This window comes from Poecilia latipinna, unplaced genomic scaffold (genome assembly GCF_001443285.1).
Source record: "Poecilia latipinna isolate Pla-1442-1.1 unplaced genomic scaffold, P_latipinna-1.0 Scaffold456, whole genome shotgun sequence".
NCBI lineage: Eukaryota > Metazoa > Chordata > Actinopteri > Cyprinodontiformes > Poeciliidae > Poecilia > Poecilia latipinna.
The window spans coordinates 115,078-136,112 of record NW_015113072.1 but is presented as its reverse complement, the minus strand read 5'-3'; the positions used below and the strand labels follow the sequence as shown (position 1 = coordinate 136,112).

The 21,035-nt window shown below is 40.7% G+C and overlaps 2 protein-coding genes across 8 annotated transcripts in view; both read right to left on the bottom strand.

Moving 5' to 3' along the window:
* LOC106951384 (mitogen-activated protein kinase kinase kinase kinase 4-like) overlaps positions 1 to 2,582 on the bottom strand; it is a 106,025-nt gene extending 103,443 nt beyond the window's left edge. For 2 of the 7 annotated variants that reach the window (XM_015038890.1, XM_015038888.1), the window contains exons 1-2: positions 2,107 to 2,572; positions 1,806 to 1,871 (exon numbers count right to left, since the gene is read on the bottom strand). In XM_015038890.1, coding sequence (XP_014894376.1) covers positions 1,806 to 1,871; positions 2,107 to 2,163 — 123 coding nt within the window. In that variant the 5' untranslated portion in view covers positions 2,164 to 2,572. Of the gene's footprint in view, positions 1 to 1,805; positions 1,872 to 2,106 lie in introns of all 7 variants that reach the window. The other 5 variants (XM_015038885.1, XM_015038886.1, XM_015038887.1 and 2 more) reach the window with 5 other exon arrangements.
* A 1,735-nt stretch (positions 2,583 to 4,317) lies between these two features.
* lonrf2 (LON peptidase N-terminal domain and ring finger 2) lies at positions 4,318 to 17,671 on the bottom strand. The gene is made up of 12 exons (XM_015038883.1): positions 16,108 to 17,671; positions 11,409 to 11,527; positions 10,740 to 10,862; positions 10,493 to 10,648; positions 10,121 to 10,346; positions 9,543 to 9,642; positions 9,295 to 9,409; positions 8,559 to 8,680; positions 7,928 to 8,114; positions 7,681 to 7,815; positions 7,312 to 7,461; positions 4,318 to 7,185 (listed from the first exon to the last, which is right to left on the bottom strand). Exons 1-12 carry the CDS (start codon positions 16,835 to 16,837, stop codon positions 7,027 to 7,029), a joined length of 2,322 nt encoding a protein of 773 aa, XP_014894369.1. The 5' UTR covers positions 16,838 to 17,671; the 3' UTR covers positions 4,318 to 7,026.
* Between the last annotated feature and the right edge of the window lie 3,364 nt (positions 17,672 to 21,035).

Below are 21,035 nucleotides of genomic sequence, written 5' to 3'. Positions count from 1 at the left end.
CTGATACCAATGTTAATGCATTGTCTGTTTATAATATAAATAAATACATTTTGTAACAATTTACTGAAAATGCCTTGCTGTTCATTCTGAATCATATGTCATTTTTTTTACAAGACAATTACCATGTAGCTTGTACCACACCAAATATCGTGTGCTTTACAACATAATCAACCGAGTGATACATGAAGGCTGCAACATCGCTATCAAAAAGAACCATCTGGAATGCAATATTTGTTGAATAAAGCATGCCAAATGTCATAGCTGACATTTACGCAGCAAACAAATATCCAACTTTTTCATGGCGGTCTGAAAGGACTCCAATCTTTTCACCCAAAAAAACATCAGCGTGTCCAATGCTTTTCAAAGCGTCTGCAGTCAGAACGGTCAGGTCGCATTTTATCCAACTTTTTCGTCTTTGACATGAGACATGCGCGAACGTGATGAATCCAAACAAACAGTGGCTGAAGCAGGCGGTTCGACAGCTTTAAAAATCGATCTGTAGACGGTGGTATCCATTATTACTTCTGTAAACGGTGCACTGCTGTGTGACGTCTATGTTTTTCTTTTGCACATGCATGTCGTGGACGTTTGAGCAGAACTCTTATTTAAAAGTATTATAAACAACCACACAAAGCATAAAAATAAAAAAATTGGATTTCAAGGGGAAAAAAAGGAAACTGAACATCAAAACCTGCTGTGAGACCACAGACAAAGTTCCACATTTTGCAAGCCTTGTGATCAAAGTAAAAGTGTTTATGCCAGCTGACCAGTTCCCCACAGAAACACCAGACACATACATATATAGTGACATAACTGGAAGCTGCTTAGATGATGACATCAGATTTGCTTTCTTTAATTCACAGAGCTCCGATGTACAGCCTATCAAATAAATCACAGGCTTGTTTTTCGTGAATGCTGTAGATATAATCTCCTGACATCTTTCCAGATGTTACAAAAAGCTAAACGATCCCTCCGTAGCTGTTATTGTTAAATAAAATACAGAAATCACTCAATCGCATTCAGAAGTGTAAAGCAGATTTCTTTAAGCACCCAGCTGTCCAACAGAAACTCAGTCAGATCTGACTTCCTTCCCCTCATTTCTATCAGCCAACATCAGAATCCAGAAGCTGCTCCTCCCTGATGGGAATCTGGGTTGCAGGAGAACCAGGTTCCCTCCATCGGATGCCTCCTCTGCTACATGGATGTGAGTGGATGGGTAGGCCTACATCCCCATTAATGCAGCACTGAGCCACTCCGGCGAATGGCCTGCTGGGCAATGGTGTGCACAAATGCGCAATGAAACACCGCCCACCCAATGGCGAACAAGTCGGTCAGCGTGGTAAAGGCCTGTCATGCACGGATGGGGTTGGCCCGATCAGCCCAACGCCAAGCATGGTCTGTGAAGGGGATATTTAACTGGGGCGTGGATGAGAGAAGCAGCGAGAGGGGTGGGGGGCGTCGGGAATGAGGAACTCCTAATGGAATAAAAATAAACTAAATAGTATGTATTTCTCCTTACTGTTTGCATCGCTGAATGCATAAAATAATACGGGATGGAAGAGAAGCAGCTGAGAGGCCAAAACGCTATCAGAGAGATAATCCAGGCCAGACCGCTCCGGTCCCAGAGGAAGGAGCGGGCGGGCGGGGGTGAAGGTGGGGGGCATGGTCGGCTATAATAAACGTTTTCCTGAGACTGGGAGAGGAAAAAATACATAGCTGCATGTTTGTGCTTCAGTTTCCGCCGGTTTGTTCTCAGCTGAGACACTGTGACACACATACACACACTGATGGAGGCTTTCACCAACCTTATACACTTGTCCATAGGTGCCATTTCCCACTACTTCCACCAACTCGAAAATCCCAGCTGGATCCTGGACATTAAAACACACAAAAAGAGGGGGGCGTTTAATTGATCTCGTGCTCGTAATTGCATTCAGGTTCGTTTGGTGTATAAAGCCGGCAGCGCCCGGCTCGCCTCTCCTGCCAGCGGATATTAGACAAAGAAAAGCCACCGCGGGGCTGTGTCACTACGGTGCAGCACATTTATTTTCTTTATTTAAAAACACAACGACTGCGAAGAAAGATGCGAGCGCGAGGCAAACTCACCCTCAATGATGCCAGGTCTATATCCACCAGGCTCTTAGCCGGAGAGTCGTTCGCCATTTTCGCAAAAAGAAGAAAAGAAACGGTGATAAATCAGAGGAATAACGGCGTGTTTTGGTTTCCTTCAAGTGGATGAATTGTGTCTCATCCTCGTCACGTTTCGTATTAAATGCCACGGCAGTTTTAGTCTACTCAAAGCGTTTTCCTCTGCTTCTGTAGTCCCAGACAGCTCCCTCCGCTGCTACATACCGACCGTAGAGCCTGCGCTGCTGACGGCCTGCCGGACTCGGAGTCCTGCCTGTCCTGCCCTCCCTCTCTCCGTTTGTGTGCAGGTCTCTCTACCGGGATTCTCCGCCCTCTCTCCCTCCCATTCGGTCCATAAGTCTCTCTGTCCCTCTGTCTTCCATCGCCGCCCCAAACAGGGACAGTCCAAGATTTGTGGAAGCCCAGAGAGAGAGAAACAGAAAATGATCTCTCTGCCAGAGCCGACCCAAAATTGTGTGGGAGCCGGAGCAAAATTTGATTTGGGGGCTCTGCAGCTACCGTAGATTAATTCATATCACCTTTAAATGAGCTATATCTAAACTATTATTATTATTATTATTATTAATTATTATTATTATTATTATTGTTGTTGTTGTTAAATCTTTTCATTTTATATTAAATAATAATAATAATAATGATCATGTTAATATTGATAACAACAATGGCTTTCTATTACTCTGCACTTCCTATTAATTATTATTTTCCATGTTGAACTTTAATTTATACCGAAAACTTTTATTGGTGATGTTGACCTACTATTATTTTAAACACAACTGTACATAGTGACAGTTTCACGCATGTTCTTTTTATACCTGACAAGAAATGCTTTAAATAGGCCTATATCATGTTGAGAAGCAAGATAAATAAAGCTGCACTGCTGCCTGTCTTGCATCCCAGGTACACAAAGCGTCGTTAAGGCAGATCCTTTCTCTCCCACCAGCTGTTACACTTTACAACCATCACTGCTCCCAAAAAAACAAGTTATTTGTTACAGAACAATATTCACCTTGTTAGTTTTATGGACAGGCTGCTAGATGTGTTGTGTTCTGTGCAGTGACTAACTGTCCTACTTTCCCACACCCACATCGCTAAAAGAAGAAGAAGAAGGGGGGGAAGACAGACAAACCTTTTTCCCGGCAGGATAAAAAGTTATTTCAGTCAAATTGCAGAAGTAGTGCTGGTGAAAACGACAGAACTAAATGTGGACTCGTCTCACCAAAGCAGATGTTTCAGCTGCCGCAGTGATGCTATTGACATTACAGCACCTATATAAAGCATTTGTATTCATCCCTTTTCACTTTGATAAATCTATACTGGAGTGAAAATATGTTTTCTTTTCATTTTTTGCATGTTTTTCACACTTAGGTTTTACAGAACATCAAACCATTTTGAATATTAGTCACATACAACACGCAAAAAGCAGTTTTTAAATGACGATGTTTATCTTTATCGGATAAAAAAATCAACTACAACAATCAAACATCTGTGGAGGAATTTTGACCAGTTTTGTTGTCAAAATCAAGTATCTTGCCCGACAGAAGTTAATGGATTGTGTATGAAGACAATAAAAAATTATTTTGCTACTTGTTTGGGTGAGGTCCTTGAAATGGTTGTAGCATAAAGACACTGTGTGCAGCTTGCTGCTTTTATGTGCTATCATTAGTTGGAATATGTTTAGGATTTCAGGCTGGACAGACGTCTTAATTACAGAGTGTGCTCTAAACCTATAAACTCACACACAGCTAATGTTAGCTGGCTCAGTCAGGAACAACATTTAACGTTAGCATTTGAAAGTTAGCTTCAACGCTTTTTAACTTTTTCTAAATTTAGAACATTTAATTTATTTTTGAATATAGTAAAAAGTGTTGTTTTTTTTTTTCTAATAACAGCATTGACCAGTGCTCAGGCTCTAAAGTACTCACCGTCCACTCAAGTCGTGCCACCAGTTAGCAAACACTGCCCTCTTGCGTGGAAGACCGGAACAAGAGTAGCGGAAGTAAAAGTCTAAAGGTCACCTAGCAACAGAGTCGCGGTACGGATTAGGTCAGCACTCATTTACCAGATAATCTCAGGAGAATTTGATCCAGAAATAATATTCCTATAATACTTTCTGAAATTGTTCGTCTGCTTTTCAGGAGCTAACATCCAAAAGACAAACACAGGATTTGATGGAGTTTCTTTTATTTGCAATAAAAAATAGGTACAAGAGCTCCCTTTACAAATATACTAGAGAATCACAGCACGCTGTGAAAACCGCAGGAGACTCAAACTTCTTGAACAGAATAACATAGAGAAATAATGCACACTAATAATGCAACTACCTCGCGAGCTGGATCAGCCTTAGCACATGCCACTTGATAGGTATATTGCAGTTTCTAAAGTTTCTTATTTAAAACCCCACCAGTCTGCAAATTTAACACCGTATTGCTTACGTAAGCCAGGAACCTTCTTGTTTCCCCCAATTTACGAGTAAATATGTTACTGCTAATTTCTTATGAGTGGAAGAGTTTCAGACTGTAGGCACAAACCCCAATAGTATTCCTTGTGCGTGCAAATACAACTGGCTCATGATGAATATGTCCACATGGTACCATTTATCAAAATGTCACGCAAACTCAATTAAAACATCCCCAGCGGGATGTTTGGACGTGTTGATCCACGCAAATTCAACTTGGACCCCATTCTGCATATATACGGGCTTTTGCTGGCGAGTGAAAGTTTACAAAATCAGTTAAAATTAAGGTGCTGATGTGTTTCGCAAAAAGATCTCTGCAGCTTTACTTTGAACTGAATCTTTATGCTTTTATTGTTGTTGCTTTCATCAATGTGTAAGAGGCTGTGTAAATTGCATGACTGAAAAAAAGGAATAATCTCTGCTTCTTCAATTTAAAAAAACAAAAAAAAAAGATGCATCTTAGACTTACACATAAGATAAAAACTAAGGTAGTAATTGGGCCATAATGGTGACTTTTATTTATTTTTTGTTCACAGCAAATGTCTGAAGAAGCAAAAAATTAAAATTATAAATAAAAAAAAACAGTTTTCAAGGTTGCTTAAATATAAATAAGTCTTATTGTTTATACGGAAACCCCCGTGGGGTGGGAATTGCATTATTATTGTGTGCAAGGTAATATTACAAACAGTAAAAGAGAAAGAAGACAATGAAGTTGTTCCTTGAATACATTAAAAAGGCCTCTGAATTACATTGATATACATACAATTCACCCAAATTATACACACCGACACCCAGCTACAGGCAGAGCAGAGAGACACAAACAGAAGAGTACACTTACAACCTAAACCTACGTCTGTTTTGTCCCGGCGGTCTGCTACAATAGGACACAACGTGCCACATCGGCAACATCTGGATGAGTTTCTATCAGTCTGTCCGTTAATGCAACCAGAGTTTGTGCGCTTCACCGCAGCGCAAGTTCTTCAATCTGTTCAAGCCAGGATAAAACACGCATTTGCACGCTGTAGTCTAAAGTTTGTACTTTAACATGAGCTGGATCACATCCTCGCCCACGACAGCTGCCATGATAAGAGACGCACCGAGAAATTGCCTGGCGAACGAATTGGTAGATTTTTATTATTTCTTTTTAATCTTATTGCTCCTGGCTGGCAGGAAACTCAGAAATCTGTTATTTTTTTCCGATCTCTGAACGCACCTTGCATAAAGCCCTACATACCAGGTAGCGCTACCGTCAACGCTCTTTGGTGTGGACGTCGTCACAGAGGGAAGAAGTCTCAAGTAGTTAGCAGTAAAGTAAAAAAAAAAAAGAAAAACTAAATTTAGTCAAATACGTCAGAAAATATTTAAGATTCTATGACAGAGTCTCATCTTTGGTTCAATAATTTTCAATAAAATAAAATTGGAGCATTGAAAGGCGTATCGTGACCTCATAACACCTGACAGCATCAGTTAAATTTAAAAATAAAAAAAATTAAAAAATCGGTACCGGCCAAAATCATGATCGGTGCACCAATAGTTTCATTGTTCAGAGCTTTTACCCTCCAGCTTGAAACAGGCTGGATTTGGAATACATTTTGGAAATCTTGTTTCCAGGCAACTGCACACACTTTCTCTTCCTCACACTCACACACAGTGTAAAGCTGCCTCCTGCTCACATAGCAAGGCAAGAAAAAAGTATTTTTAATGCTGTTAGTTCTGTATCCGAGTCTGTAAAAATAGTATAAGAAGTTTTGCCAAAAGTGGAAATTGGGTACAAAATTTGGCTCGGTGCGTCTCTCGTCATGACATCGTCCTCAGCTACACACCAAACGCCTAGCCTGGTTTTGGCTCGGTCAGGAATACTTAAAGTGAGGCAGCAGTTGCTAGTTCTTCTACAAGGAAATTTGTCGAACGTATTTCGGTAAAGTTAGTAAGGCAAAGGGGGTGAGGGGGAGGAGAAACGGAAAGGGAAGAAAACGTTCAGTACATTCATTATATACGTCGCTATGCAAAAAAAAATCTTATGTTTTTGCACAATTTTTCAGCAGATTTCTGTAGTGGACCGTCTCCTGCTTCCCTCTCTGGTGAATACTGCTTAGTGTGCGGCAGGAGGGGAGTTGTTATTCATCCTGATGCCACTTTGCTTTCTGCAAGTTGTTCCTTCAATGAAAAAGTCTGCCACATCTTTACAAAACGATGTGATGATGATGATGACTCAAGTTTCTTTTGTTTCCCCTCAACCGACCTGATGCCATCAGCAGAGAGATGTGCTCTGAAGGGCTACATGTTCATCAACATCTCAGAGTGGACCGACATGGGACTAAAAGGAGCGAACCGAAACGTAAACGGGTGGAGTCAAGAAGGCGTGAAGGGAAATCAGACTTCTGAACTGCATAGACGCTCGAGCTGGTCGACACGAGGCCGAATCACCGCGGCCTCTTGCGGGTGACAAAGATGAGGACCCTTCGGATGGCGATGAGGCGGTCCTTGAGGGAGTTCATGGCCAGGATGGTGAGCTGGGCTCGGTTCTCCAGCGGAAGGACGGCGAGCAGCCACCAGCACCAGGCCGGGCCTTCAGGAACCGCCTGCAAGGGGAACAAAACCAAACACAGACACTGGTAAATACCGGGGACGCACCGATTCGCTTCCGATACCGATAATTGAGGTTCAGTATCGGCTGATTCGATACTGAAAACCAGTGCTGTGCTGACCTGTGGGTCCAGATCTTTACTGGGAAGATGTCCAAAGTGGCTGAGGATCTGACTCTTCATGTTGTCCTTCAGCGACGTGAACCAGTTGTTGGCCTGATCGTACACGGAGTCGTGCAGCTTCAGGAGCTCCACCAGCTCCTCCCCCTCAACCTGATTATAAAGACAGTTTTTAATTTCATATAGAACAGAAGAAACATCACTTGGACAATTGCTGATTAAAAAATAAAAAAGTGGATTCATTTAAACATAAACCGATCTACCGATCATCTAAAAAGGCTACAGTGCGCGTTTTCTTGACCTCAAAAAAAAAATTCTATTGAAATTTTGAAGTGTGAGATCAGAATTACTGCAGAAATGATCAGAGCTCACCTTCCTGTCCTCCAGGTACTCTATCTTAGCGGTGTTGTAGCCGTCTCTCTGTCCGTGGCTGAGGACCTTGAACCGCGAAACTCCGATAGTGTCGACCACCGAGCGGCCGTCGGGAAAGAACTTGACATCACGCACCTGCAAAACAATCCAACCAATCAGGTCTGCGTTGCGTGAAGTATGAGGAGAATCTGCAAAAATGAATGGGATTTTAAAGGTGGACTTTTCTGGAAAAGCTCTGGTCACCAACCTCCAGCATGCAGCCGTAGTCGGCAAAGCCTTTGAGCTCGTCGGCGATGCACATGCCAAACTGCTTGGTGCCCGTCTCCATGGAGCGGCGAATCATGAGGCGGTAGCGCGGCTCAAAGACGTGAAGCGGGCAGGGGATGGTGGGGAAGGCCATGGTGCACACGAAGATGGGCACTTCCTGGTTCAAACTGCAAAACACACACAGTATAAATAATTACCACTGAATGCAGATTTTTTTTTTTTTTCTTGTAGTTCCAAAAGGTTTAGAAATGTTGTAAAGGCTCCATTTAAAACCAAAGAGAGTTGCAAAGAATAGGCAACTATGCAAGTTTATTGTTAGGGAGCTCAAGTAGCTTGAAAAAGAAAATGAAGAAAAAGAGTTGCTAATATTCTTTCTTTGTAATTTCTGGAAGGAGGAATGTTGTTTACTAATTGGAAAGTTTGCAACTGATAGCCAGTGTGTGCTTTGGTTGCCAGGATACAATGCTTGGATCAATACCAACACAAAGACAAAGAATGATCATCTTTAAACTTTAACATTTTTTCCTTCAAACTATTGTTCTCAAATTGAATTAACTACATATATTAACCCTTTGATGCTTTCAGGTGTTTGTGATTTGTGGGAAACTAACTTTGACAGCTCCTTCATTTCTTCCTCATGGATTTTCTTCCGTTCAGCCAGTTCGTCTCCAAGGTAACGCTGTAGGACTTCCTCCATCAGAAAGGTCTTTTTGTAACGTCTGCTAGCGAGAAACTGTAACAAAATACAGAGAACGAGTTACTACTTTAGTTCATTCCCTTAGACAGGACGGCTGCAAAGGCTTTATGAAAGAACGTCTTTACAGAATTCTGAATGTCAAACTCAAAATACTGAGGTTCACTAGAGATGTGAGTGAGAAGGAAGGAAGAAAACGAGAAAAATAAAACAAAGAGAAAGGAGAGAAGAGGGAGACAAAAAAGAAAAAACAAAAAAGAGGAAAGGAATGACAAATAAGCAAGAGTGAAAGAAGAACGAAAAATATAAAACAAAAAAAGTCAAAAGAAAAAAGATGGAAAGAAGAAAAGAGAAAAAAGGGCAAAAAAGAACAAAAAAAAGCAAAAGACTGAAAGAAAGAAAAGAGAAAGAAATAAAAAGTGAAAGAGCAAAAGAAAAAATGACCAAAGAACAGAGCAAAGAAAAAGCAAAACTATGAAAAAGTAAATAAAAAGGAGGAGGAAAGAAAGAAACAAACAAAAAACAAAAAGTAAAAAAACAAAAAGAGAAATTAGTTCTGAAAGATGTGGAATTTTCCCGAGCTGCACAGAACCGTATCTGTAGCTGATGCCAGTTTTCCGTTCAGCTCTCTGCAGCGTAGCTCAGCTGTGTACCTCAGACAGATTCTCCTTGCACAGAGGGCAGTTGGGGTTGTGGTCCAAACAGCGCTCCAGACATTTGAGGCAGAAGGTGTGACCACAGGGAGTAGCCACAGGCTCATAGAACAATCTGAAGAATAAAAAAAGAAAAGCAAACAGTTAACCTTCAACACTGTCCACTCTGTTTGCCTGTTTGAAGCTATAAAATCTTTGCATATTATTGTTAAATTTGAAGCATGTGATGAAAAGTAAACTGTATTAACCTCATGCAGAGTGAGCACTCCAGGTCTCCACTGTCCAGTAAATCAACAGGAACCACTCTGCCTCCGCAAACTGAAGCCGTCTGAAACGCCTTTACATCATCTGGAGAAAAACAAAAATAATAGTTTTTAAAGACAACATGTCCTCTGGTGTTGAAGTGCATCATAATACATGTGCAACAGTTTTTCATAGCATTGCTCCTGCTTGGTTCTCTAAAATGTGAAGCGTTTTCTCCACTTATTTACATTCAAGCTTAAGCTGTTGGATCTGACAAAAGGAAACGCGTTACTGCACATTTAAAATGCAGCACGTTTTATCTGAAAATCCAATGAATGCAGTTCATGTAAGAAACCACAAGAGGGCGCTCCAACATAACAGTATCTCTGTTTTTTGGGGGGCTTGTTTACAGATTGAGATGATCAAGCTGTACAAAATGACACATCTAAAACCACCTGCTTGCATCATTATGTCACTGTCAATATATTACTTGGAACTGGTCTCAAAACATAACCATTTATCACTCAGTAAAACTTGTATTGGTGACAGGCCTCTGTCAGATTGTTATGGGATTTTCTCCTACCGGGTTTGGAGAGCTTGGACGGAGGGTTGAACGGCGCGGCGGCTCCATCACCGCTGTGCTTCCTTTTCAGGCCACCGTGGGGCGCTGGCAGTGAAGCCAAAACATTGGCCAGACTTTTGGAGCTGCCTTCCTCTGCAGCCAGGTCCGACTTAGCGGGAGACATTGGAGAAAGCTCGGAAGATGGTCCGTCCATGGGGGGGCTTTTTGCTACGCTGAACTCTGAATCCTGCAAATTAGACAGAATGAGAAGCTGCAGAGTGAGTTTAAGGGTCCTCGTGTCAAACTGAGATATAAATGTGCAGAATTTTAAAAGAAACTGCAGGGGGTGAAACGGAAACGTGTCGACTGCTGCTGCACTGTGTGCACATTTACCTGTGAGGAGCAGTCCGTTTTCTGCGTCAGCGGCCTCAGCGACTGGAGCAGGGCGGGGGGTTTGATCAGGTGGGTGGCCAGCCCGCCCTGCAGGGGGTGCAGCGGAGTGGGCATGTCCTCGTTCTCGAACACGGAGGAGAACACCGCGCTGAGCACCTGCGGACAAAACCGGAGAGACTCAATCGGTTACGTGGGATGAGGCGAACGGCGACCAGCTGCTTTGTTGCCATTGAGTCGTCTGTCTGACCTTCTGAGCCTCCAGCTTCACTTTGGTCCAGTCCGGCTTCAGCGCCAGACACAGGAAGTATTCCTGCAAGGCCTCGTCGTTCCGGTCGGCTTTACTCAGCGCCGTGGCTTTAAGGCAGTGAGCCTGAAACGCACAGGAAAAATTCAGCAACTGCAACACGGTATTCCCACCGAACTCATCATTTCAAACAATCAAAGGCCGACTGACCTCACTTCACTAAATCTACTGCGATTTCTAACTAGCCGTTAGCAAACGCTCTGCTAGACATGCAATTGTTCCTTTCATCTTAAAACAGGAAAACCCATTTAAGGCATATATTTGAAAAATAAAAACTGTTTGACCTGAATTAATTTGAAATATCTAAAGTTCCAGATATACAGATGAAACAAATAAATTATACATTATTAATCGATTACTGAAATAATGGTTATTTGAGATTTGACAGAAGTTAACCAAAGCTGAGGAATATTGGCTCTAGTTTAAAAAAAAAAACTGAAATAGATCTAGTAGCAAATTTGCTAAAATAAATATAATCTAAAAATCTGTGTACAATAACGTAACAAAGTCAGAAACTAAAATTTTTCCAAATTTTGCTCTTTCATACCTGGAAAAAAAGCTCTTTATGCATCCAACTGAGTCATCTACATTAATTACAAAACGGAAACTCACCTTTGTCCACAGCGGTTTTAACCTGCACAGACTGTTGGCATCCTGCACCGCCTGGTTGAAGTTCCTCATCTCCATGTGCAGTTCAGCTCGTTGACATAGCAGTCTGCCTGAAGAGGGCGCTGTAGACACAGAAATAAAAATAAAAAATAAACCCACAGAGCAATGTCAGACAGTCTTCCATGGGATAAACCTTTTTTTCTAGGTCAGACAAGTGAGGCAATAAAGCAACAAAGTGGAGCGTCACCAGCTTGGGACATTGTGTGCAGACCATTACAATATCTGAGTCAAAGGAAATGACATTCGCCCTGGTTTAAAAAAAAAAAAAAAAAAAAATAGAATAAAATCAACCTAATATTATGTAGGATCAAACAGATTATGGTACCACTTTAAGAGCTGAATTCAAAAAGATTTAACATTTCTGTTGCTAACTACCTGTGACTGACAGGTACTTCTAAAACCAGAATAGCTGGTGAATGACTGGCTCGGCCTGTAGTGACTCTGCTGAATTAGTTTATGACGCGTGCAGACGGACGAATTCACGTGTCCCAAATAAAAAGTGGCTGCACGCGTTTTGGAACAACAAACAACGTCTGATTGATACGTGCCGACTGTACTTCCTCTTTTACACGGCTGAAAGCAGAGAGGCTACGTACCAGCACGCATAAAAGCTTCCTTCAAAGTCAGAAGCTCACACTTCTCTTTAGTGTTGGATTCATTCAGTTGCCCCAGTTTGAACTGTGTGACTTGTGTCAATGTTTTGGGTGTTCTTTGACAAACATCTCAATGATTTCCAGGAATTTTGGCCCTTTTTTTTTTTTTCCCCCCAAACACAACTGGTGTGAGTGAGTCAGGCTTAGAGGCCGCCTTGCAGTCAAACACCTTATTTTACCTCTGCCAATGAATTTGGGACAAAGGTCAAAGCTTTGGTGGCCTCTAAAAACCGCCGACTTGTTTTCCTTGTATTGGTCATTTTGTAGCCAATTAGCTAACCTTGTCAGCGTTTAGCTTTCTATCTGACGTCTTCAGATGTTGCTTCAAGATTTCCGCATAATGGACTTTCCGCATTAATTATATGAAGCGCACTAGTCCCTCGTGCAGCAAAACCCCTACAACAGAAGTGTAATAGCCAAATGCCAAATAGTCTTTTGCTCTGTGAGCGGCCTTTCATGTCGGTACAGGACTCCTTCCACCACATTTTCTTAGATTCTTTCCAATATAATCTAAATGCATCATAATCCTAGTATACGTCTGGCTTTCCACAGGGTAATAAAAGGAAACTCTTACGACTCTTGCATTTAGCAAATATAAATAATTCTAGCCATCCTAACAGGAAAGCGTTTAATCTAATTTAGCATCAGAAAGCAAAGGAAACAAGTAAGAGTATTTTTGTATTGTACAGTTAAACTCCAAAATACTTTTAATAGTATTTTAGAACAGCCTAGCCAAAACTCTGCGAATCTTTTTGGAGGGAGCCGAAGATTAAATCTGCAACAAAGTTATAGGCTGAATAAAAAAAATTATTTAAAATCGAAATCTTACGAGGCTTATGAATAATTTTATACTGAAGAGTATGTTAAATTAGATTCTAGAATTACAATTTTAGTGAGTGGTTTTATCTGCGAAACCAAGTGTAGTGTAGTGTATTTTGTTCCATTTATAATTTTTATTTAGAGATTTGCAGACTTATTATGGAGTCAAACGTTGGCACGTCTAAAATGCATTTATTTTCTTCATAAAAATAAAAAAAATCAGATTAACAGGAAAGTGTTGAACACATCCTGTTGTTACCATCCACTGAATGGAATCAAAATAGTGACAACTTCCCAAAAATAATTGTACAACATTGTTTTAGTGATGAAATTATTTTTTTTATGAAACTCAGCCTACGTTAAAAAGCCCGTTTTGGCATCTCACCAATTAGAGGAAGTATAAAACAATAATTTCTAGTCTTGGGTAAGATCTGTATTTGCATTTATGACACAGGTCCAGCTGTGCTACGTGAGAAGGCCTCCTGCTGTCTGTTCTGGGGAAAACAGAGGCTTGAGGTGACAACGCTTCCTTCTGTCATCCAAAGCAGACAGAAGGGAATTAGTCAATATTGATATGCAAACTAAAATATCTACATCCCTGCCACCGGGATTCTCAAATAGCTCCGATTTTAGGCTTCAGCCAATCACTCTCCAACAACCGAGGCTAGCATAAGATGGCCGCCGCTGGAAACGCAGATCATGGATTCTAGTGTAACCTAGATATTCAGCCAAGAGTTGCTCAGAGCGGAACGCATCGCGTTACAATTGTGACCCAGTGTCAAGTTCAATGATCAGATGGCACAGATCAGCAGAGTCCAGCCATACGTTGGTGGTGTAAAAACACAAGCTTTATCTTGCCGACATGTCAAGTTCAGTTTGGTTTGCTTGTTGTTCTATTGTGCGATTCCTTTTTATTAATAGTATGGCAGTTTTAGGTTTCCTTAACATGGCAGCGGCTTGTAGGCTGTTCTCACAACACCTCCACATGACAATGCGGCGACGACACAATGGACTACGCTTCTAAACACAAACCTCCGTGTTGAGACAGCTAGAATTTTATTAGCATCAGGAACAAGGATTCAATTTATTTTTTTAAGCCATAAATTCTTTTTATGGCTCCCACCCTCTAAGTGATAAATCCTTATCTATGATTCAGAGTACATTACATTATCACCTTGTTCAGGGGGAAGTCCATTTCCTGTTTGCACAAACATCACATTTTATGGATAAAATTACAATCACATTTTTTTTTATGCTATCTAGAGTGAAGAGAAGATCTGAAGCTTCTTAACGATGTTTGGGGATAAAATTACACCTCGAAGGTCTATTATTACAAGAGGTCCGATGTCTTCGACTACAAGCAGCTGACTCACTGAGGCAGTCACAGGTTTAAAAGGCATTATTCAAAGAGAAGCGAGTGCAGCATGACGACGGAAATGTCAACGGTCTGTAAACATGGTCAGAAGGGTTGAAAAAGAACAACGTAGGAACGCAGTGCTCTGTACGAAAGCCAACTTGTTCTGCACAATCTCTTTTTAAGGTTTTTGTGCCGAAAGTGATCTTTATTGATAGTTACCAAACAAGAAATGGGAAGAGAGAGAAGAACTCTCTCTACCCACCAAGTCCAGTGGTTGGGTGCCAGGTCAGTCATTCATCCAGCAGCTTGTCATGTTTTTGAGTTAAAAATGTTTAAAGTTGACAGGCAATTTGAAAATATCACTTGATAATCATGTGTTATTGAAAGGATTGAAGATTAATACCAACTATAAAGTCTTAAAAATACAAACATTTTAAAAAGACTTAATAAATAAATTAAATAAATAAGCCATGCTTAGCCTGGTGAGGGCACAAGAAAAGCCTGGTGGCCCGCCAGGCTTATAATACACCTAATTGTCTCTCCTTTACATACAAGAAATGAGCCAACTGCTGGTATCAATATATCTATTTAACATATCAAAGCTTTCACTTAAAACAAAAACAAAAAAAACAAAAAAAACACAATGAGATCACTTTTGATATTTTTAGAATTTTGCTAATTTTATTTGGGTTATCAAAGTGTGAGAATCACACACTGATCAACTCCTACTACTTTTACTACCTCTCAAGTCCATTTCCTTTCCTAACTACATATAGTCTCTATTAAAGAGGCATAAATAGCCTAAATAAAAGGAATACTTTAGGCAAGAGGTGCATTTTTATTTATGGCACAGTTACACCCATGTTATACGAGACAGCAGAAGGCCTCCTGCTGTCTGTATTGGGAAAACGGAGGCTGGCAGTGACAACACTGTGAACGCACTCCATCCTTCTGTCACCCAGAGGTCTACACAACACAGAAGGCATGAATCAATATTGATACGGAGAGGAAAATATCTACAGTGGTGCCAACAGAGTGCTGGAAGACATTCATTTTGTGCTTCAACTCCAGGCACCAAGTGGGAAAACTGCTGGAAAAAAAAAAATCAATAATTTTAACATGTAAATATATAAATATATAGGCCAGAAGTGGGGAGGGTTTCAGCTCAGATTTTCTCTGGCTATTCAAATTGTGCAACGTGAGCCCCGCCCGGGCCTGTGGTTACTGAGGCGTGCTGACACTCTTTATATAATGCCAGAACATAGGAGAACATTCTGCATTTTGGCTCAGCAGCTTTACAAATTATTAAAACAAAAAAAAAATGCTAAAAATTGAGCAGCATACACCACATATTTGTAAATTCATTTAAATAAGAAGGTGCAGCATTTACATGTTATGAAAGCTGCTTTCTGTTATCCAACACAGCTTGTGAAACACCCCTACAAGAGAGCAGTGGGGATGACTTTTCTTTTGTCTCTCCAAAAAAAAGTCACATTTGCTACAAGACAAAATAAAAAGTGGTATAATGACGTTTTGTAAAAGGTAAGTAGGATAACTAAGTAACTGGCATCAATGCAGTACCTCAATAAAAAGCCTATCTTCTAAAAATAGAAGATATGGTATGAATAAGGGCCTGATAAGCATTATGAGACGCGTGCTACTTAGGTAACGAAGGACAGTGCGTCACATAACGAACCAGCAGAAGGGCGCCAACTATCGTTGACACGATGAAGTTGCACTAAAAGTAGGTCACTTCAGCTTTTATTGCAATGTATACAAGCGAAAGAAAAAAAAAAAGAAGTTCCATACTTACCTAAATCTACTGCTGCATTGTACCGCTCCAAAGCGTCCGCCAGGCTCTGTTTACTCCACAAAACTTCCCCCTCGATCCACATTTTCCTGGCTCTGCTCTCAGTTTCAAACAGTTTGTCCAGCAGGCCGCTGAGAACCACGTTAACTTTCGGGTCGCTTTTGCTCGGCTTCTGTTTACAGCTTATACAATCTTTGACGGCGTCGTCTTCCACGCATCGCTTGCAGAAAGTGTGCCCGCACTCCAAAGTTGCGGGCTCTTGCAGCAGGCATTTGCAGAGGCGACAGGAAAACAAATCCAGGGCTTCATCTTCTTCGCATTCCCCGTCGTTATGAGCCCCGTCCTGCCCGCTGCCGCTTTTAGTCTGCCCGTTTAGGATCACGGGAAGACCCAGTTCTTTCCCGCGGAGAGTCCGGGCGATGGTTTCCACCAGGACGGGCAGCTCCTCCGGGCGCAGCGTGCCCAGGTTGGCCGCTATGCAGTACGCCTCCAGCGCTTCTGATATCCGCCCGGCGCGGGCGAGAGTGTCGCCCTTCCGCAGACACAAGCCCCGGTCCGGCTGCTGGAGGTCTGCGAGCTGGGAGCTGTAGATCTCTACGGCCAGGTTGAAGTCTCCAGCCCGGCTGGCCTCCTCGGCCACCTCCAGCATTTCGGGGCAGAGCCCCGCGGCTCCAGGGTTGGAGAGCGGGTGGAGGAGCAGGTCGCCCTGCTGAGGCAGAACTCCCGTCTCCATCTTCTCTCCTCACAGTGATTTAAAAATATATATAACGAGGAGCTCAATGTGGGTCTGACCAAAACAGACAAAGTTCTCTACTATTATATTTCACTTTGTTCCCAAAATGTTCATTTAAAAGTTTTGATCCTAAGACAGACCACTTCTCTGGCTGCCCCGCAATGACGGCCATTGGAGAAAGGTTGAGTCTTTTTCCAATCTATGCGACATAAAAAAAAGAAAATCCCCAAAAATATAACAATAAATTAGAGTACAGGCAAAGGTTTCTCAGGAATTGCATTCTTTAACCACTCCATGTCAATCATGCGACCCACTACTAAAAAAGGAGACGAACAAAAACAGAAAAGTCGCACTTGTAAGGGGCATTAAATTGCCCCAGAGGTGTTTTGTTACACCAATACTAAATCCTTCCAGCTGAACCGAAGTGAAAAACTTATTCAGCACCTGGTCACGAGCACAAACTAATAGTTGAATATCAAACTCGTGTCCGATAATTAAGTTACCTGAACAAAATCAGTTTGAATTCAATAAACATTAGCTACAGATCTACGAGCCTGTTGTGCTTATATAAGACAGCCAGTGAGCTTTAGCTAACATAGATTAGCTAACACCGACTGCTCCTTTACCGCTCGCCGAACTCCTCAAACGAACTCTTTCAGACACAATATTCCCAAATCCTTGTCCGTTAACGACTCCGGTAATCATAAATCCCGGCGAAAAACCGAAAAAACACGAGTTAAACCAAAGGTTCCATCGAGGAGAACATCTTATATGCTGGCTAACTGTGTCCGGCTGCTAAAGCTGCTTTGGATTTCATATACAATTCGCCGAAGCAGGCTCAAGACACCACGTGATGCGCGAAAAGAGTTTCTATTGGCTCGTTATGTGGCTCACTTATATAACTTAATAATATTGTATAACCCTCTCGCTGACAGCAGAGAATGGCTTGTTTTTTGGGTTTGGCAGAATAAGTTGATAGTTATTTGTTGTGGAGAGGTTCCACGCGTGATTTTACAGCACGACACTTCTGGGAAAACCAGGAGAAAGCGTCGTGTTTGCTGTGGGTCACGCAGTTCGCCCCTTGAATTAGGGGCACAGTTGTTCTGGTTGTGGGCTTGATTTATTGTTTTATGTAATGTTTTATGTAAGCACAGTGTCAGTTCTTGTTTTGCTGTGAAAAAGCTGAAGACATATCGTGGTTATAGCTTTAATTTTTTTTATCAAAACCCTGAAAGTTTTCAAAACCACAGAAACTAGTTACCAAAACAGTCGTCACCCATATATGGAGTACAAAAAGTGCCACAATTCAATACATGTCAAATTAATATTTGTTTAAATAACTATTACATTTATGCTTTAGATAAATAAATAAATGCTTCTATAATGTATTATTTGTCAGTTTATAAAATATTGTTAAATAATTTAATTTAGTCAAATATTTTACAGTACAATGCACATTGTGGATTTATATTACCCATTAATGTAACACATCTATCAAACAAGTAGATAGATAGATAGATAGATAGATAGATAGATAGATAGATAGATAGATAGATAGATAGATAGATAGATAGATAGATAGATAGATAGACAGACAGACAGACAGACAGACAGACAGACAGACAGACAGACACTTTTTGATATTGCATATAACTGCTTGTACCTATTCATTGGATACATATTTACTTTAAAATAATAAATTATTTTAATTTTTGTGTTATTTTCAGCTTACTGTAAAATATCTGATTGGAAAGTCACTCATTGGTAAATATAATCTTCTCATTTTAATTTGACTAGATATTGAAAGAGTCCACAAATTTCAAACTTCTATCCATTAGCCATTTCTGAGGAGTCCAAATAGTGGACAGAATCAGTACATTGATATATAAAGTCCTTATAAGGGACTTGTCCCAATTCCTCAAAATAGCCTAAAGTTGTCACTGAATATGTGCAGTGGCCCAGTTTTTGTGATCTGCTGTGAAGTAAAACATTTGCCATTCCTCCCAGAGTTAGATATCATTTACACAACAGGCTAAACACGATGTTCTAAATTAGTTCTCATTTTAAACTTCACACACACAAAACTCGAGTTTTGGCTGATTTTTTAAATCAAAGAGCTTCTAGAAAAATCTTTATTCTTCAGCCTTGACTCTAAAGCAGCGTTTCCCAACCCTGGTCCTCAGACGTTTCCCTGCTTTAACACACCCGATTCAGATGGCTGCTGTTCAGTAAAAGCCTGCTGATCAGCCATCAATTGAAATCAGGTGTGCTGCAGCAGGGAAACGTGCAGAGCAATTACGCCTTGAGGACCAGGGATGGGGAAACGCTGGTCTAAAGGTTCAAAGGAGAATACTTCATTTTAGTGTGGGTAACATTAAAAAAAAAAAAAAATCTCTTTAGATATAAAAAAACTGCATGTGCTCACCAGTGCAGTGTTCACCCTCACTGCTTATGTGTACTTGAACACTCAGAGACTGTTTTTTTAACTATAAGAACTGCTTTTAGCCCCCTTGAAATGCCCTCATTAGATTTTAACAGAAGTCCTCTTCCTTTTTTTGTAATAAGAATGAGTCAAAAGTTGAAGAATCTGTCTTTTTTTAGACTGATATTTATTCATTTATTTTGACATCTCGTGACACTAATTGGTTTATGTTCCTTACTGTAGTTTAACACAGCTTAATCTCAGCAGTACTGGATCAGCACGTTTTATTGGTTATGTGACCTTTGTATGTCATGGTGGGAAGCATGAAAATGTAATAAAATAGTTGAACAGCTGGTGCTTGTGGCCTTGTTATTTCTCAGTGCTTTGATCACTGTTTTGACTGTGTTTGGGAGGGGGGAGGGGGGGATTATCACTGATGAACATTTGCTTCTTAATTTAAGCTTTTCATTTATGGACGCCCTCAAATTACACAAGCAAAACCCTAAACCTACACACTGTATGTCAGCCTGAAACAAGCAAACGCTCATATTTGTACAACTCATAGAAACTATAACACTTTTTTTTTCTGTAACATAACATTTTGTTATTCATAAATTAAATCTTATTTGTGCACTTACTCACTTTGTACCTTTAGATAAAGCACAGTTCAGTAAATTGTAAGAAATGGGACGTGCTGTTAAAACATAAAGCTCTGAATCCAATCTTTTCATAACCACTAATCAAAAACATTACATGTATCACAATTAAGCCATAAAGTTATGCAGTCAGTAAAGGAGAAACCTTACATATTGTTAGTTTTTATCTTCTTCATGGCCCTCCTCTCTCTCTCTCCCTCTCCCCCTCCCTTCCCCTCCGGCAGGTTTAATAAGTGCAAAGTTGTATAATTATTGCAAAAACGCTTGTGAGTCATTCTCTGCCGTGTTGTAAAAGCACCGTCTGTCCTATATGTTCTCTGACGGAGGGGAGTCTTCGTGTGGCTTGATAAGTTTGGACAAAATGGCTGCGTACGTCCAAACAGAAATTCATATTCATATCTGAGTGATGTCTGATGATAGTGAACTCTCTGAAACACCTGAGTTATGTTTTTTGCTTGTTTGTTTGTTTTTTTTCTCCTTATGAAACAAATTTCAGTGACTTACACAAACCTTTAACCCTGTTGCACAACTTCTGTAGTCTAATATTAAAATGCAGCAGAGCTTCTTCGGTATGGGGGCATAAGATTTCAGCGAGGGATCATTTCACAGCCGTCGGATCGCGTGGTCTGGATAAGAATGACAAAGGACATTTTCTACTTTCATTAGAAGAAGTACGACAAAATATCCCGAAAATATCATAGAAAGTCTCTGTGTCAGAGGGAAACATGTTTGCTATTTCGATAATACAAATCAGGTTAAATAATTATGAATAATTTATAATGATGATTACACACGGGTGCAAAGACACGCTTTATGTTTATGCTATTCAAATTTTGTGACTCATCCATACAACGTTCTGTATTTGATAAGTAGCTCACTGGTAATCTACTTACGGTCCACACTCATCATAGGAAACAATGTTTCCACCTTCCATAATGGATCACAGAGCTGGCCTGAGACAGGAGCAAAGTGCAGTTCATTGTGCTCCATGCTGCCAAAATTAAATCAAAATAAAGAGAATTATCTTTCCGTTGCGCTGCAGGAAAAAGACTCCGAGAATGAACTCCGAGAAGCTTTAAAGCCGAGTTCCTTTGTATAAAAAGGAATTAAAAAAAAAAAA

What these genes read in the sequence shown, in the direction of transcription:
- lonrf2 (XM_015038883.1), bottom strand. Translation starts at nt 16,837, where the DNA reads ATGGAGACGGGAGTTCTGCCTCAGCAGGGCGACCTGCTCCTCCACCCG. An exon ending in GTCCAAGCTCTCCAAACCCG is followed by an intron (nt 9,643 to 10,120) that starts GTAGGAGAAAAT and finishes GTTTTTCTCCAG; the next exon opens with ATGATGTAAAGGCGTTTCAG. An exon ending in GAGTGCTCACTCTGCATGAG is followed by an intron (nt 9,410 to 9,542) that starts GTTAATACAGTT and finishes TTTATTCTTCAG; the next exon opens with ATTGTTCTATGAGCCTGTGG.